We start from the raw sequence: 16,946 nt of genomic DNA, 5'->3' as shown, positions 1-16,946 counted from the left end.
TCAGGGGAGGCAGGACGGGAGACGTGACCTCTGGCTGGCACCTGGAGTTGTCTGAGTGTGTCGGAAGGAGGGGGACGGGGAGCCTTACCAAAAGTCCTGCGTACGAGTCTTAAATACAGCAGAGCAACGTGGCCAGAGTTGTTCCCTGCCAGGCTGGGGTGGAGGGATCGCTCTGCTGTGGTGCAGTAATTAGAAGCCATTGAGTTCGTTAACTGGCAGCTCCAGAAAGGCTGGCGATGCTTCTAACGACTTCCCTACTGGGGAAGGCAGCCAGGCATGCTCGTGAGCCAGGAACAGGGGGACGAGCAGGACTGTAACCGAGGGTGGGCATCGCACAGGGGCTGTCCCCGGAGCCAGGCATGTTGGGGAGCAAAGGGTGCGAGTGGGGCCAGCGGGTCTCGTCCACTGGCTCAGCCCTGTCCCCGCAGGAAGAGCCTCACTCCTTGCCTGTCGCCTTCCCAACTCCTCTCTTCTGTGATGCTCGGTGGAGAAAACAGGTTTATAACTCTCGAACAGATGGTCCTGTGTAGTGACTAATGAACGGTTCGCTGCCTGTTTCGGGCCGCCTGTGACGCCTGTCTGGGCGGAAGGGGGCTCGGCTGATCCTCGCTGACGCCAGCCCCTCGGAAGTTAAGCAGTGGCTTGGCCCCTTCCTGGGTAGCCATGGATTGCAAGCTGTGCCACCACAACATGGGTAGTTCAGGGACTGCAGAGCAGGCAGATCCTGCCAGATGCTTTCCAGCCTTTGCACGGTGTGGTTTCTCCTGGCTGTGACCTTCCCAGTAGCTATGCCCACAGGGGGGGCTTATGCAGGGGCCTAATTTGGTCCCGCTGTCCTTGTGAGGCAATTGCCCATCCTTGCAAGATGCCACTGCCTGGGAATAGCCCCCAATGAGCCTCCCGTGGTGCCTGGGACAGTGGCTGGGCAGGCAGGGTTTTGAGGGCGTTGTGAGATAGCCCTGGGAGGCCTGGCTGGAGCAGGCAGCTGCTTTGCTGCCTGTTGTCCAGGAGCGTCTGCGGTGGGCTGGGGGCATATGGCCCTGGCCCAGCCCTGTGGGCACAACTCTCTGGGAAAGCGCTTTCCTATGAGCACGGCTCTCGTAGGCATCCAAACTTCCCAACTCTCCACTCTCCCCAGGGCTGACTCGTTTCTGCTCATCAGCCAGCCTGGCAGAGGTAACGAAGCATAATTAACTGCTCCCTTTACACATCCGCTTGGCTTGGCAGGAGGGTTTGTTAAAGGGATTTCTAGAGAAGCTGGCGATCGCAGCGACTGCTCCAGCCCAGCGTGGGAAGCCAGGGCCCAGGGAAGGGAGCACAGGCAGGACCTTGTTCAATGCCTCTCCAGTGCTTTTAGCCCCAGAGAGCACAGCTGCAGCCACCTAGGACCCTGGCTCCAAGATGGATGCGTTGGGCTTGGACTCACAGCATGATCATGGCAGGGAAGAGCCAGTCCATTTGCCTCCCGGTAAAAAAACCACCTCCAGCCAGAGCAGCCCGGTGCTCATCTCTACCGTCTGGGGATGCCCCTGCCCATGCAGAACCCCAGAGGGTGGCTGGTGCAGACACAACCGACCTTGGCGGTTTAGTCTGGCAGTAGAAAGCAAGACCCTCTTTGTGCGTCTGGGGTGTTGTGATGACGGGGTCTGCAAATCGAGGTCTCCCTTGCTGGCATATAGGGAGTTGTCCCCATGAGGGGGGCATAGGACCATGCAGGGAGGTGCTGTGGGGTCTTAGCCTGGGGTTTTAGGTGGCAGAGGGGCCGTGTGATGTCCTTCACTGCGCAGTGGCTGCTCCCAGAGCGCCTGCCATGTTGCAGCACTGAGCTCCGTGGGGACAGGGACCATCGAGCTCTGGGAACAGGGATGCTCTGGGGAGCCTGTTGGCAGAGCTGGGGGGAAGCAGGCCTGAGTTAATGCTGTCTGTCCTCTCTTCTGCATCCACCTGGAACTGGCACAGGAGCGGCAGAAAAAAGCCAGGTTGCCCGAGAGCAGCGATGGCTCCAAGGACTCGGACAGCTCTGCCGGGCGCCGGGGCAGCGCCAGCCGGAAGCACGGGCGATGGCGGGGACGGCCAGACAGCCCCGGAGCACTGGTGTCCAAGGTGGTGAGAGCCGTCACGGCGAGACACAAACCGGGACGGAGGCTGCCGGCCGCGCCGGACTCCTCCAGCCAGAGGAACCTGACGGAGCTGCGTGGGGAGGCCCAGCTAGCCATCTTCCAGCAGGGCGACACAGGCAGTGTGGAGGGGGCTCCCCAGCCCACTGAGAACAGCTTCACCCCCAAGTGCGAAATTACGGGCAAAGATGCCCTCTCGGCGCTGGCCCGGGCCAGCAGCAAGCAGTGCCAACAGGAGATCGCCAACGTGGTGTGTCTGCACCGGGCCGGCAGCCTCATGCCCCAGTCAGTGCCTCGCCACTGCCAGCTCTCGGGTGAGTCCTGCTGGGGTGCTCCTGGTCACCCTGGGCATCGGCAATATCCCAGCCAGGTGTGTGGGCTGCCTTCCTTATGTCACCAAACTGCCCCACCTGGCAAAAAGCGGCCTCAGTCTGCCACTGATTCCCAGATTACTGCTGCCTCTGTAATCCAATCAAAGCTGTGCCACCCTTACTTAAGACGGGCTGTTCATCCCACCCTGCAGTGCCTGCAGAGGTCGGAGGCAGGCCCAGCTGCATCTTCTGTTTTGAAGGGCCAGAGAAGGACACCCCCCCTTTCCCACCGTGGCTCTGTCAATTTAATGCAAGGGGCTGCATGTGCCACCATGGCCTGGCACTGCAGCCAGTTTGGGCTGCACTGATGGGGTTTGCTTGAGGCCGAGCTCTTCCCTGCTGTCCCCCACCTTGCTCAGGTCTCCCTGGTTTATCAGGAGCTGGGGGTGGTGGGGTGGTGGGTGACAAGGCTGGGGACGGCTGACAGCCCCCTCCCTCCCCACACAGGCAAGGTCAGCCCTGTCATCCAGTGGGACGAGAGCCGGCTGCAGCAGGTGCCCCCCAGCAAGCCTGTGCGCATCGCCTATATGCTGGTTGTGCATGGCAGGGCCATTCGCCAGCTGAAGCGACTCATCAAGGCTGTGTACCACGAGCAGCACTTCTTCTACATCCATGTTGACAAGGTATGCGGCAGGGGTGAGGGGAGAGGGGGAAGCTAACAGTGCCCAGATTGGTCACTGGGACAGGGTGCTGGGGCGTGGGGGGGTGGTGAGCAGAGGAAGTGGCTGGGTAGGGTTTGTCCTTGCTGCTGGTGGAGCTGTGACCCTCCCACACCTATTTCTGCAATGCCAGGGAAGCAGGATCTGTCCCCCCTGCCCAGAGCAGTCTTGTCTTGCTGCTCCCCTCCCTGTGGAGGCTGCTGTAAGGGCTGACCCTGGGCTGGCAGTGAGGAGGGCAGGGCCCTGGGAAGATGAGCTCCCTGCTGAGTCTGAGCCTTGTTCCCTGGCAGCGCTCCAACTACCTCCATCGTGAGGCGGTGGAGCTGGCCCAGCACTACCCCAACATCCGCGTGACACCCTGGCGCATGGTGACCATCTGGGGAGGTGCCAGCCTGCTGAAGATGTACCTGCGCAGCATGAAGGACCTGCTGGAACTGCCCGAGTGGCCCTGGGACTTCTTCATCAACCTGAGCGCCACTGACTACCCCACGAGGTGAGGACCTTGCTCGGGCAGGGAAGGGTGATGGAGGTGTTTGGGCTGCGTGATGCTGCAGCAGCCTTGGGAGGGGCAGGGAGGAGCAGGGAGCTGAGGGAAGATGGGTTGGAGATTGCACCCACATGCTGGTGATGATGCTCCAGGTCCAGGCTGGTCCCATCTCTGCAGAGGAGCCCAGCCAGTACCTCGGAGACTTTTTTTTCCTGTGGTCTGCGTGTTGCCTCACACGTGTGAGGCACCAGAGAGCAGAGAGGCCACGTCTGTGTCTCCTCAGCAATGGGACAGGGGTTTGAGTCAGCACCCACTGAGCAGCTTTAGGCTCCTTGTGTCTGACGGCTCTCACGGTATGAATGTTTACTGGGCTGCTTTACCTCAGGGGCTGTTAATGCTTTCTAATTTGCACCTCAGGACCAATGAGGAGCTGGTGATGTTCCTGTCCAAATACCGAGATAAGAACTTCCTGAAGTCTCATGGCCGAGACAATGCCAGGTAATCCCAGCTAAGGGCAAAGCTGAGCTGGAGGAACAGAAAAAGGAGGGATTTCAGAAAAGAACTGAAACAGTTGGGGCAGGGGGGATGTTCTGGATGTAGCTGCACCTGGCAAGGTGAGTGACACTCCTAACCCCTCATCCCTGTGCCCAGGTTTATCAAGAAGCAGGGCCTGGACCGCTTGTTCCATGAGTGTGACTCCCACATGTGGCGGCTGGGCGAGCGCCACATCCCCGAGGGCATCGTGGTGGATGGGGGCTCTGACTGGTTCTCGCTGACGCGCAGCTTCGTGGAGTACGTGGTCTATGCCAACGACCAACTGGTGTCCCAGCTGCGCCAGTTCTACACCTACACGCTCCTGCCAGCTGAGGTGGGTGCTGACTGTGGGGCATGGGCCAGATTTTCTTCCCACTATACTTAGCATCTCTGTCCCACTTCATCCCCACCCTGGGTAGCTACGAAGGGCATTGCTGGTGCTGCTCAGGCAGCTTGGTGCCTCCCCTTTGTCCAGAGCCAGGTATGAAAGAGGGGAGAGAGGAATGGACGGGCCAAGGGTCGTGTTTATATCCAGCCCTGCTTTAGGTCCAGATGCTCCTCTGGGCCAGATAAGGACCAGTGTGGGTGCCACAGCCTGGTCCCTTACATGTTGCCCTGTGCTGGGAACAGGGATAGGTTTCTGTTCAGGAGCTATTGAGGTCTGTCCTGTTTCTCTCTCTGTGAGTGAGGGGTGGGGGGTCTCTGTTAACCACCCGTCCTCCATCCCCACTGGGTGTCCTGTCCCTTCTCTCCTGTGCAGTCCTTCTTCCACACGGTCCTGGAGAACAGTCACGCCTGCGAGACACTGGTCGATAACAACCTCCGAGTGACCAACTGGAACCGGAAGCTGGGCTGTAAGTGCCAATATAAACACATAGTCGACTGGTGCGGGTGCTCCCCAAATGACTTCAAACCCCAGGACTTCCTCCGGCTACAGGTGAAAAAGATCCTCCTTTCTCCTCCTGCTCTCTCCCCTCCTCCCTGTCTCTCTCCTCTCTGAGCTCCCCTGCGGGTGCATCCCTGGGTGCAATGCCAGCTGCTGTGCATGCCCTCACGAGCCTCAGCCCAGCCCCACAAGGGACAGGAGCAGGATTGGCTCGGCATAGACGCATCTGTAAACACTCGGGCAGCGGGATTACGCTGACTGTCCTGCCCAGCAGCCAGGCTTTTGCTTGCAATGCTGCTCCTCTTCCCAGAGTTTCTCTTCCATTTTCCTGCTCTTTTCCTCCAGACCTATCACTTGGGGCAAATACCTTTTCAGTAAAACCAGTTCAGAGTGCGGTCCTCTTTGGCAGGATAAAATGTCTTGTGACAAATGGTATCCCGTGCTCTCAGTGTGTACGGATGTAGACTGAACAAGGAAGGTTTGGGGGAGATACACCCAGCCCTGAAAAGAGAAGTTAGCAGGATTTTCTAGCAGTCCTGGGCTTATGTAGCGCAGGGCCCTGATCCTGCAAGCTGTGCCACGTGGCCAGGCCTCGTGCAGGGCTCCGCAGCGGCTCTGCAGGCTGGGGGCCCATCTGAATAGAGATTGCAGCGAAGGAGCTCGATGACACACGGCTGCTTCTGAGCACGGAAAGGGGGAGGCAGTGGGAGAGATGGGAACCCATCTGCATTACCAGTAAGTGTACTGTGTGCTCCCACTGATCCTGTCGCAGAGGATCCCACGTAGAGGCTGGCTGTGCTTTGCTGCTCCTTAGCCTGTGTCCTCAAAGGGGGTAGGATGGGTCCCAGCATGTTTCTTCCAGGTCTGTCTCCCTCTCAGCTGCCCGCTCAGGTGGGAGGGCAGAGTGGGTGCAGCCAACACTGTTAGAAATGCCTGTGCTCTTCCAGCAACTCTCCAGACCCACGTTCTTTGCCCGCAAGTTTGAGTCGACAGTGAATCAGGAGGTGCTGGAGATCCTGGACACTCACCTCTACGGCAGCTACCCTCCGAACACACCGGCCCTGAAGGCGTACTGGGAGAATGTCTACGACCGCGTCGACGGGCTTAGCGGCCTCAGTGATGTCACCCTCACCTTCTACACAGCCTTCTCCAGGCTGGGGCTCCGCAAAGCTGCGTCCACGCCGGCAGCGAAGGCCGACAAGCTCTGCAGGTGGGGTATTTGTTGCAGGCTTGATCCAGGCTCTGAGTGGTGGCCTGCATCTCATGCTGGGAGGATGCTGATGCTCAGATGTGCAACCTCTGTCTGTCTCTCTCCAGATTTGAGCCCCAGGGCTTCCCATCCAGTGTGCACTTATATTTCTATGACGACCGTTTCCAGGGTTACCTGGTGATGCAGGAAGTGCAGAATTCGGCAACTGGGCAGGCAGAGTCCCTGGAGGTGTGGATGATGCCCCAAGGAGCTCTGAAACTGGCAGGTCATGGAGGGCAGGCAAACCGCTTACAAAACCTTGAGGTAAATGGGGAGAGCTTCCCTCACAATGCCCACTTTCCTTCCTGGCTTTCCCACACCAGGCTGCACTTCCTCCTCTCCCCCACCTGCATGAAGTGGGGATAGAGGGACACGGTGCTGCTGTTATGTCTGAGAACAAAACTTTGTCCAGGAGTTTGGCTTCTGTGTGGGGTGTGGAGCTGACTGCTGGGGAAAAGGCCTGAAGGGGATCTTTCAGGGAGGAGCTGAGGCTGTGATGCTCAGCACCTGCAGCTGCAGGAGGCATCACACAGCTGGATTAGTGCTGGCATGGTGCAGGCAGGAGAGCTGTGGAGGGTTGGGTGTGCACTGCTTTGGGCTCCAAAGTTTATGCCTTCCCTGGTTTGGGGACGTGAAATGCAAAACCTGAGCTGATAGCATCTCCCTGTCCAGCGTCCCACTGCTTGTGCCTCCTGTCCCTTCAGGTGGGCACAGAGTGGGACCCCAAGGAAAGACTCTTCCGCAATTTTGGAGGCTTGATGGGGCCTTTTGACGAGCCGGTGGCCATGCAGAAGTGGTCGCGGGGCCCCAACCTGACGGCCACGGTGGTGTGGATCGACCCCACCTATGTCATTGCTGCTTCCTACGACATCACGGTGGATGCCGAGGCAGAATTCACCCAGTACAAGCCCCCCCTCAATCGCCCCCTGCGCCCTGGTGTCTGGACCATCCGCCTCCTCCAGTTCTGGGAGCCCCTGGGGGAGAACCAGTTCCTGGTGGTGCCCCAGACCTTCAACCGCAAGCAGCCTCTCAGGAAAGGTGAGGATGCTCTGGAGTTTGGGGCTGGATGGGAGGGTCTCCCTGTTGGCAGTCCAAGGTGCTTCCCCCCGGTGCTGGCCTCTCTGGGCTGCAGCTGATGACAAGGCAGGAGCCATCCTTCCCGCTGGTGTCCCCTTGCCCACATGAGTCCTCAAACCAGACCCCTGGGCAGCTCCGGAGGGCCCGTTTGCAGGTCAGTTAGATCCATCCCGCAGCAGCACCCCTCTCCTCGGGCTGGAGGAGAGCAGGGGTTGCAAAGGGACGGGGTGCTGAGTCTCACCGGGAGGGTGGTGGTAGGACCAGCAGGGTGCCGGGATGTTGCTGCGCTGCTGATCCCCTCTCTTCTCTCCCTGTCCTGTCCAGACGACAGCAACTGGCTGCACGGCGGGCCCCCTCGCAACGAATACATGGAGCAGAGCTTTCAGGGTCTGGGGGGGATCCTCAACCTGCCACGCTCCGAGGAGGCGGAGGAGGATGCGGTGCAGAAGGCGCAGCTGACGGGCAAGGCTCTGGAGGACTGGGCGGACAGCGCCATCAGCACCTTCTGGTCCGTGGCAGATGTCTGCGTCGGCAGCCCCTCCGCCTGCGCCTCCCTGGAGACCTGCAGCGAAACCTCCTGGAGCTCCCTCTCCCCGGACCCCAAATCAGAACTGGGGCCCGTCAAACCTGACGGGCGGCTGAGGTAGCAGGAGCAGCCAGGGGGGGCGGCAGCCTTGGGAGTGAGGAGCATCCGGACTACATCACCCCGTGCCATTTGCACCGTAGTCACTTGAGGAAGAGAGAATGGGAACCTCCGGGTGGGGGAAAACTTTCTCCTGTGGGGTATTTTGGGTGGAGGGGGAGGTGTGAGGTCAGTCTTGCCCACCTCCCCCAGGAGCGGGCAGTTGCTGGCCAGGGAGAGCTTGCTGGGGCGCTCATCAGGCAGGGGCACGGATGGTGCTGGCAGCTGGGAAGAGCTGTGCATTTGTTACTCCAGGCCTTGGAGCCTCGGGAAGGGGTGATGGGGGAGGGAGGGAAGGCTGGGGCATGGGCAGGCTCTGGACCAGCTCAGCACCCGGCCCAGCCCCGGCCTGGATCTCGGCAGGATCGGGCCCTGTGCTGCTGGCTGCCCCCCTGCGAGGGCTGGCAGGGGACTCTAGAGACAGGCAGAAGCAGAATGGGTCAAAGCCTGCTGTGTGCACGGAGCTGCTGCTGGCCCAGGGCTTGTATCTCATCCCCTCCACCCCAGCCCTTTAGTTTGTATTTTTATAAATATATATATATATATAAAAATATATATGATGCAAAGTGCAATAGAGACGAGACCCCGCATTGGCCGGGAAGTCCTTGTGTCTCCATCTCCCCTCAGACTGTAACATACCTTGTTCTCTTGGGTGTCCTGGTGCTACAGGACAGGGTGCTGGGTCGTTTACATTTTTTTTTAATTACTAGTATTATTATTATTATTGTTTTGCTGTTTCCCTGTTTCCTGCTGGGGGCTGCTGGGAAACTGCACCCTGCTGCCCCTCAGGCAGGGTTGGTTGTGGGGTGCTGCCTGCCCTCCGAAGCAGCTGCCTGACTGTGCCAAATATTTGGAGCTGCTGGCGTGTGTTGTGCAACAGCAAGCGGGGGAGCACTCGGTTCATGGTTCAAGTCCTAACAAGCCGCTGTAGACCCTGCCACCTCTGCTTCAGCAAAGGGACGCCCCAGTCCCCTGCCAAAATGCCATCCACGGGGCTGACGTCCTGCTGCGGATGAGAGAGCAGCTTCCCGTGCCCGGAGGGCTGCCCTGTGCCACGGCCCCTTGGCCCAACCTTTTCTTTTCTCCCGGGTCAGCAGGAGCTCTTGGGATCTGCTGTGCTTCCCTGGCCAAAAAGCAAAGAGGTGAGACGAGGTCCGTCCGGCTCCATCCGCTCTCCGTTGTTTCTGCTTCCACCTCCTCCGCAGGGAAGAGACGCCATCTCCTCCGGGGAAGGGATGCAGCAGAGCATCCCCTTCCCTGCTGTCCTCCCAGGCTTGGGGACCGCCTGCGACGTTCCTTTCTCCAAGACCGATGCTGTGTGGAGAAGTCTGGGTTTGGTTTTAAGTCTGGGTTTGGTTTTCAGCCTGGGAGGATGCTTCCCATCTCGCCTGCAGCCGGGGAAGGGATATTGCCCCTGTGCAGGGCTGGGGCAGGGGAGCTGCTGGGGTCGATGTGGAGACTGTCCACCCCAACCCCTCTGCTCCAGGCAGGGTCAGCAGGAGCCAGTGGCTCACGGCCTTGGCCGGTCGGGGTTTTGCCATCTCCAAAGATCTGTGCCATCCTTCACCTTCCTCCGAAGCCCCAGGCTTCCCGGCTTGGCAGGGCTTGTGCTCCCCATCTCAAGGATGCTGGTGCTGTGAGAGGCGTGTTGTAAAATGGAGGGGACGGAGACCTTGGTGTGTGAGGGCAGGTACCTGCTGGCACCCCTGCCCACCTCTCCTGTGCCCGCTCCCTCGGGGGGTGCTCCGGGGCTGTGGAGGGACATGGGGTGAGAGGGGCCGGCCCCGCTGCAGGGGAGGATGCCAAAACTGTGTTGGAAGCATTATGTAAAGTTGTCTTAAATATGCAACATCACCACAAATATATCTATATCTCTACCGTGCGGTGTGTCGGGTTTTTGCAGTGTGTGCTGGAAGGGGCGGGGGGAGCTTTGCCTTCACCTGCCCCCCTGGGGAGGGTGTAAATCCGTCCTGGGCACCAGGGCCACGCGGTGCTGGGGGTGCTGGGGCAGGGGTGGGCTTGCTCTCACTTGGGTGGTGTGGGACTCAAACGAAACCAAGCCGAGGGGTTTTCTTAGCCCGTGGCCGCGGGGTGAGAGCTCCGGGGCGCGCCCGGGGCTGGGGGCTGGAGCCCGGTTACGAGCCGTGTTTTCACCCGCAGAGCAACAGGAGCTGCCTGCCGGTTCTCCGTGCAGAGGCCGGCCCTGGCAGCGGGCGCCCCGCGGGTACTGCCTGCTCCCGTTACTTAGCGTTGACGTTGCGCTTGCGTTAAAATGTTAATTAGCTAATGAATGGGCACCTCCTGGTGCCTGCAGGGCTGGAGCAAAGGGCGAGGGCTGTGAGCCTCCCGCAGCCCAGCCCAGCTCTCCCTCCCTAGGAGCGGGGCCGCGCTGGGGCTGTTCCCTGCCCGCTGACCCGAGCCCGGGCAGCGCCGTGCGGGGCCGGGCACCGACGCCCGGCCTGGCCGCGGCGCCCGGCTCCGGTAACCCCGGCACGGGGCCGCCTGGGGCTGAGGCACCCGCGGACGAGCTGAGCCGGCCCGGGCCTGTGATCCACCGGGGACCGCTCGTCTCCGGAGGGGAGTAGACGGGAGCCCGCCGGGCCGGGGGAGCGCTGGCCCGGATCGGGTCCCGCCGCGCCGCGTCGCCACGGCAACCGGCGGCACCACCGCCCTCCGTCCGGCGAATGTAGCCCGTCCCGCCTGCGACCAATGGGGGGGGAGGGAGGGCGGTGCGGCGGCCAATGGGGAGCCGGCGGGGCGGGGCCGCACCCGGGACGGCTGCGGCCGCGCTGTGCGTCCGGCTCCGCCCCTCCCGGCCCGGCCCCGCCCCTCCCGGCCCCGCCCCGCCGGCCGATGGGGCGCGGGCAGCGGGCAGGGGCTGCCGGTGGCGGGCGGCGGCGGCGGGATGGCGCACCCCAGCGAGGCCTCGGCGCACACGGCGGCCGCCGGCGCGGCCATGGACAGTAACGTCCTGGCCATCGTTATCGCCGCGAGTGAGTGGCGGGCGGGGGCTCCGGTGGGGCCGGGAGCGGGGCCGGGCGGGGGCGGTCGCCGGCGGTCGCCGCCGCCGCCGCCGCCGTGCGGGATCAGCCTCTGCCGTTGCCTCCCGGGGCGGCCTCAGGCTGTGCCGGTGAGACGACTCTCCGCGGCCCGGGGGGGAGCGGTCGCTGCAGCCCCCGGTCCTTCTCCGGGATCCCGCTGGCTCCCGGGGCTGGGGACCCGGGCGGAGCGGAGCGGCGGGAGCGGTCGGCGGTACCGGGTGGGCTCCGCGGAGCAGAGCGTGGGCTGGGTGGGAGCCGCGGGTTCCTGGCAAGCCGGAGCGCCGGCGAACCGGCACCCTGCCGAGGTGCCGAGTGTGAGCCGAGAGCCCCGGCCCCGGGCGGGAGGGCAGGGGGGTGCCGGGGGCCCGGTCCCCGCGGGGGCTGGTCCCTGCTGGAGGGGCCCGGGGGTTGCTTTGGGTCCAGGAGGGGGCCGAGCCCCTCTGGCTCTGCGGGTTGTTCCCAGTCTCATAGGGAGAGAGAGATGTTGGGCACAACCGGGCTTTTGGTGTCCTCGGGACGGGCAGCGGGTGGACCCGGCTTCCCTGGGGCTTTTCCAAGCTGCTCTTTGCCGAGGGACCCGGAGGGTGAAGGGGGGAAGCAGCAAGGAGGGCCACCGGCTCATTCGCCTCTTCTCCCTTCCCCTGGCAGCGGTATCCACCTCCGTCTTCATCGTGGCAATCCTCATCCTACTGCTGCTCCTGTACCACCGGGACCCCATGTGCTGCCAATTCCTCTGCTCCTGCCGCTTCTTCCAGACCCCCAGCCAGTATGTGAGTGTCCTCCCTCCTGCCCGGCCACCCCCGCGCTCTTGTTCCTCTGTGCTGGGGTCTGCGAGGCTGCATCGCTGCGCTCCCCTCCTGCAGCCTGGCTGGCTTCACTGATGGACCTGGGAGCTCCGAGCAGAGCCGGGCTCTGCCTCCTCCTTGTTCCCGCTCTATCCCAGAGATCCATCTACTCAACCCTGCCTGGCTGTGCTGTTGGGGATAATATCTCCAAGGCCCAAGACTAGCAGGTTCCCCAGCTCCCCACGCAGCTCAGGAGGGGTGTCTGCCTCCCCCGGCACAGTTGTGTGGGGGGTCGGGCTCCGCTTTACAGGGAAGGGGCCCAGCGGGGAAGGGGGCTGGAAGCTCTGGGCGAAGGCAGACAAAGCTGCTCGCTAGTGCTCGCATTCCCGGCAACTGGCTTTCTTGTGCACAGCTCCCGGGCGCGGAGCAGAGAGACACAAAGCCCTTTTGCTTGTGTTTGTAATTTCCTGGGGCTGGCTTTCAAGTGGGGAAGCTAGTGATGGAAAAAGAGCTGGGTGCTCAGCCAGTGTTGCCTTTCTGGTGGTGGCTGCCTGGGGAAAGCTCAGCCTCCAAAGCTGCAGGGATGGCTGTCGAGGGGATGGCTGCAGGTACTGCTCCAGAGCCCCTGGGAGAAGAGGGGACATCCAGCCTCAGCTAGCAGGGGATGGAGAGACTTGTGCCATGAAAGGCAAATCTAATAGCCCAGTACAGGCTGGAAAGTCCCCAGCAGAAATGGGCTGTGCTGCTGGTGTCCCCTGCCTGCTTTGATGCCTCTGCTCTTTTCCCCTCTTCCTCCCCAATGCCTGTCCGTGGCACGCATGGGGGAGAGGGCTCTGGTGCCGTGCTCCTCGCCCTGCAGAACTGCTACCCGAGGCAGTGCGGGATGAGCCATGAGCTGCAGAGCCTTCGCTGTGTTTGGGCCTGGCTCTCAGGTGGGTGGTTAAAGGAGAAGGCATCTTGCCTTTAGCAAAGGGCTGTGTGGACAGATGGATGTGGATGCAAAGAACTATATGTGGAAAGGGAACGTATATAGGATGTATTTCCATCGGAAAAAGTGAAGCAGTTGTAGTGGTGTGAGGCAGCTTTCAAGCAGGTGTAGTTGTACTGGTTTTACTAATCAGTCATTAAAACAAACAGTTGCACCCCCAGCCAGCCTAGTTTCCTGCAGCTTCTGTAATTGTGCTGTAGGGCAGAGACAAATGGTTCCTCCGTTGTTAAGAGCAAAAGTAAATCTGTCATTCATAGTCCTCCCTGCGGATCCCTGGTTGCTCTGAAAGTCTCTGGGCTGTTTTCTGCTGGCAGAGATGGGGCTTTTCTGAGAGCAAGGAACGGCCCATGGCTTGAGTCCTGGCTGTGGCTCAAGGGGCTGCTCTCCTTGAGAGGGATCTCTGCTCGCTGTTGCTTAACACCTTGACAGAGAATCGAGCTTAACTGGAACAAGACTGCTCGGGAACAGAACAGCTATTGCTCTGCAGATTTGCTTGCTACATTATCCTGAAATGACTACCTCGGTAGATAAGTTTACAAATCCTGTAACCCTCAGCACGTGACAGAGCTCTTATCTACACTAGCCCAATAGCTGGGTTTGGTCCCCCAAAGAGAGATGGTTCTGCTGAGTCTGAATGAAACCCTGCCCTGGGCCTGGGCTGCCGCCCTTCCAGCTGCGCTGTGTAGCGGTGCCAGCTGGCTCAGGCCCTTAGAGCGGGCCCTGCGCTGCCCGGTGAGGATGTGCCCGAGCTGTCAGTGTCAGTAAATGGGCAGGCAGAGGTTGGCCGCCAGCGGCAAGAGCCACATGAGCCAAATGGGCAGAGGTAGCGGCTCTCACCCCAGCCCAGAGTCCTGCTTCCCAGGCTGTGCCCTGTGAGCTGGCTGAGCTCTGCTCGCTGCCGGGCGGGATGTGAGGGATTTCGGCTTTGCTCATGTTCTCCTCCCCTCACCCCTCGTTGCAGGACTGTCCCCCGCCCTACTTCAGCAGCAGCCAGCGGCTGGTGGGTCCCCAGTGCGGAGCGTCACGGCTGGAGAGTGCTGCCGAGAACCCTGGCATGCAGGTGACGGCTGGGTCCCTGATGGGAGCTGGGTGGGAAATGGTAGCAAAGATCCTGATGGGCTTTGGGAAGAGATTGTGGTTATGGGGACCTGGTGAGCTCCTGGGGCATAGGGAGAAGGTGCTGGACAGCAGGAGCAACTTTGGGAAGTGCTGCCTGTATGTAAAAACCTGGGGGTGGGGATACTGCAGAGGACACCACGGTGCCCTGAGGTGTTTGGGCACGAAGTGCCAGGCAGATCCCTTGGGACTTGGGATCTTGCAAAGCAGGTCATGGTGTAATTACCTCCTGGGAGGGAGCATTTCCTCTCTCAGGGTTCAAGGAAGGGCACCCACAACTTTGAACCCTGAAGTAATTTGAGGTGGCACCAGGCCATGAACTTCCAGCGAAGAAAGCCACCACCACGCTGACCTTTCTCCTCTGGGCCGGGCATGTCTAGGGAGACGAGCTATTCTGCGTCGGACCCCCCAGCAGCTACCAGCTCCCTTCCTGGGAGCAGCCCCGCTTGCCAAGCTACGAGAGCGTGCGGAAGAAAGATCGCCAGCGGGAAATCCATCAGATGATTGCCGAGAGGTTTGGGCTGTGGGCAGAGCCTTCCCAGGAGGTGAGCTCTCCCTTCCCTGCACGAGGGTGCTGGCAGAGGCCCGGGGGCAGTCCCCCCTCTGGTCCATATCTGGGTCTTGCTTCAGCAATTTGCAGTAGTTAAGGACTCTGTTCACTGCGATTGCCTTTCTCTGATAGCCTTTATCTCTGGGAAGGGCACAAAGTGTATCAGAAGGCTCCTTTGGTGTACATCTGTGCTGGTTAATGATCGATCTCTCCTGGTGTGTTTGCAGAAATGCCTGTGCCGGGAGGCAGGGCAGAGCTGCTGATGAAAGGGCAGGCCCTTTGGATGATCTGCTTGGTACAAGTCCAAGCTGGGAATGTTATTTTTAGATCTGTGAGGCTTCCACGGTTTCTTGCTCCCTTCTCCCTGCAGGACACCTCTGGGAGGCCCCTCACTATTACCTTGAAGTGTTTATGGCTTATTTATGAACAGGAGGCTTTGGCTGTTACAACATTTAAGTTTTGCACTCCTTCAATAGAACAGAGAAAAGCGAGTGCATCTGCCAAGTAGGTCCTGTGGCAGTGTCCCAAGAGACTCCTGTTGAACAAAGAGACCTCATTAACTAAAGCAGAACAGAAACATTTGAAACTCTGAGTAGAGCACTAAAGGTTCACCGATTTACCTGGATTTTGAGGTCTTAAAGCTGTACCATAAGGTCTGGCACAGTCAGCACTTGCCCCTGGGTGTTCGGAGCTGTAAATAATGATACCTGCCCTGAAACCAGAGCATCAAGGGCATGGGAGAGTAAGGCTCCCAAGACAAGTCGTTGGGGAACTGCAGTGGGAGCTCTTCCACAACATCCCTGTGTCACTCCTGCCACTTGTTATGGGGAGAAAGCTAGCCCAGCTCTGCCAAAATAAACTTAACAACATCCCGGAGTTTCCTCTTGCTGCTGTGCAGTGACGCTCGCTACCAAAACCTGGGTAGAAAGCCTGGTTTGTAGGTGCTTGTATAAATCCCAGTAATTGATCCTTGGTCAAAAGAAAGAGAATGACAGTCCTCTTTTAACAATAGCCAGTCTCTTCTGGCCTTGTGACAAGTAGTGACAAGTCCTTGAAGGGGAACAGGGAAGAGCAGGAACCTGGCACAGACACTGTGAAGGGGGAGTGGGGGAATGTGCCTATCCAGTGGATTGCTGCCCTACCGTGTTGCAAACCGGTGCTCAGCACCCATCTTCCAGGTGTTCATCTCACCAGCAGCCTGCTGCTCTGAGGACCGCAGGAATTTAATTTCAGGCTGGTGGTGGTTGTGAGCCTTGTCATCTGCTCTGTAAGAAGAGGTGGGATAATCTCCTGGTTATTTCTGATCAGCTGTAATGCTCTTCCTCTCTCCTCAATAGATGCCGCCTCCCTACGAGCATGCTCTGAGGCATCCCCCAGCTTTCTCAGGAACAGTAATAAGCTCAGAGACCTTGGACAGACGTGGTGTGCCAGACCCTTTCCAGGCCCCTCTCAGCTACCAAACTCAGCGAAACACAGCCGTGTAAGGCCTCGGCCTCAGCGTACTGCTTCTTCCCGTGGTGTCAGCGACAAAAGTGCCTGTGACATCGTTCTCATCCGCAGGGAACGGCCAAACATCAGACCTTCACCCAGATTCGCAATCAGCAGAGACACAGGGAAGTCAGAACCCAGCCAGCAGAGATGTCCCTCCTGCAGCACAGGGACAACCACAGAGCCACCGCCAGGTATTGAGCTCTGAGCGAAGCAGCCAGGGATGTCTGTTCGCTCTTCTCTGGCAAATGTACTGTTACCAAAGGTGATGGACCAGCTGCTTGTTTCTACACAAGGGGCAAAGCCAAGGTGAAGGTCTGCTCAGCCAGAGCTCCTCCAGGCAGCTGGCGTGTATCATACCTCTGTGAGGCAAGCACCCACAGCTGTACCAAGGATCAGACCTCAGACAGCGGTTGTGTTGTGCTACTTCACTTATTTCTTAGGTTATAAAATGTTTTACTTTATTGGTGTATTGGCTATTGGGTGGGAATCCTCAGCTGTGAGCAGAATGAATCCGCATCAGAGCATTGCTGTGTGCTCTTGCAGCAACGGTCCTCTGTGACCGAGAGCAATTTTGTATGGACTTCAGATAAAGATTCGGAGAGGTTCCAGGGGTTTTATTGCCTGCTGTATGCAAATACGGACCAGCGAGGTGAACCGTGTGACGGGATATGCAAGCTGGGAAAGGACAGGAGAAGCGTGGACAAAATAGCTTGTGGTCTCCATGAAGAGCATAAAGCAAAGGTGGACATGTGTGCCTGACCCAGGTTACCTAGTTGTCTTCTGCAGAGCAGACAATCTAATAATGTCAACACTGGTGCCCTCACACCACCAATTTTGATAACCTGTTTTCTACTGCAGAGCCAATGTTTCAAATTGTTTACAAACTTCAGATAAAATTAGATCAGTTTGGCCA

The 16,946-nt window shown here is 59.6% G+C and overlaps 2 protein-coding genes across 3 annotated transcripts in view; both read left to right on the top strand.

Annotated features, from left to right (window-relative positions):
• Positions 1–9,939, top strand: part of XYLT2 (xylosyltransferase 2) — a 24,500-nt gene extending 14,561 nt beyond the window's left edge. For both annotated transcript variants that reach the window (XM_052807623.1, XM_052807624.1), the window contains 10 exons: positions 1,960–2,431; positions 2,936–3,111; positions 3,438–3,640; positions 4,052–4,132; positions 4,286–4,502; positions 4,929–5,105; positions 6,002–6,264; positions 6,372–6,567; positions 7,008–7,341; positions 7,705–9,939. In XM_052807623.1, the coding sequence (XP_052663583.1) occupies positions 1,960–2,431; positions 2,936–3,111; positions 3,438–3,640; positions 4,052–4,132; positions 4,286–4,502; positions 4,929–5,105; positions 6,002–6,264; positions 6,372–6,567; positions 7,008–7,341; positions 7,705–8,027 (2,442 nt within the window). In that variant the 3' untranslated portion in view covers positions 8,028–9,939. The remainder of the gene's footprint in view (positions 1–1,959; positions 2,432–2,935; positions 3,112–3,437; positions 3,641–4,051; positions 4,133–4,285; positions 4,503–4,928; positions 5,106–6,001; positions 6,265–6,371; positions 6,568–7,007; positions 7,342–7,704) is intronic.
• On the top strand, positions 9,718–16,946 carry LOC128151258 (uncharacterized). The gene is made up of 7 exons (XM_052808511.1): positions 9,718–9,830; positions 10,640–11,055; positions 11,752–11,873; positions 13,838–13,936; positions 14,373–14,537; positions 15,880–16,022; positions 16,103–16,946. Exons 1-7 carry the CDS (start codon positions 9,718–9,720, stop codon positions 16,236–16,238), a joined length of 1,194 nt encoding a protein of 397 aa, XP_052664471.1. The 3' UTR covers positions 16,239–16,946.

The sequence above is a fragment of the Harpia harpyja genome, chromosome 14, assembly GCF_026419915.1.
Source record: "Harpia harpyja isolate bHarHar1 chromosome 14, bHarHar1 primary haplotype, whole genome shotgun sequence".
NCBI lineage: Eukaryota > Metazoa > Chordata > Aves > Accipitriformes > Accipitridae > Harpia > Harpia harpyja.
The sequence above is the reverse complement of the archived record's forward strand: the minus strand, read 5'-3'. Positions and strand labels throughout refer to the sequence as shown.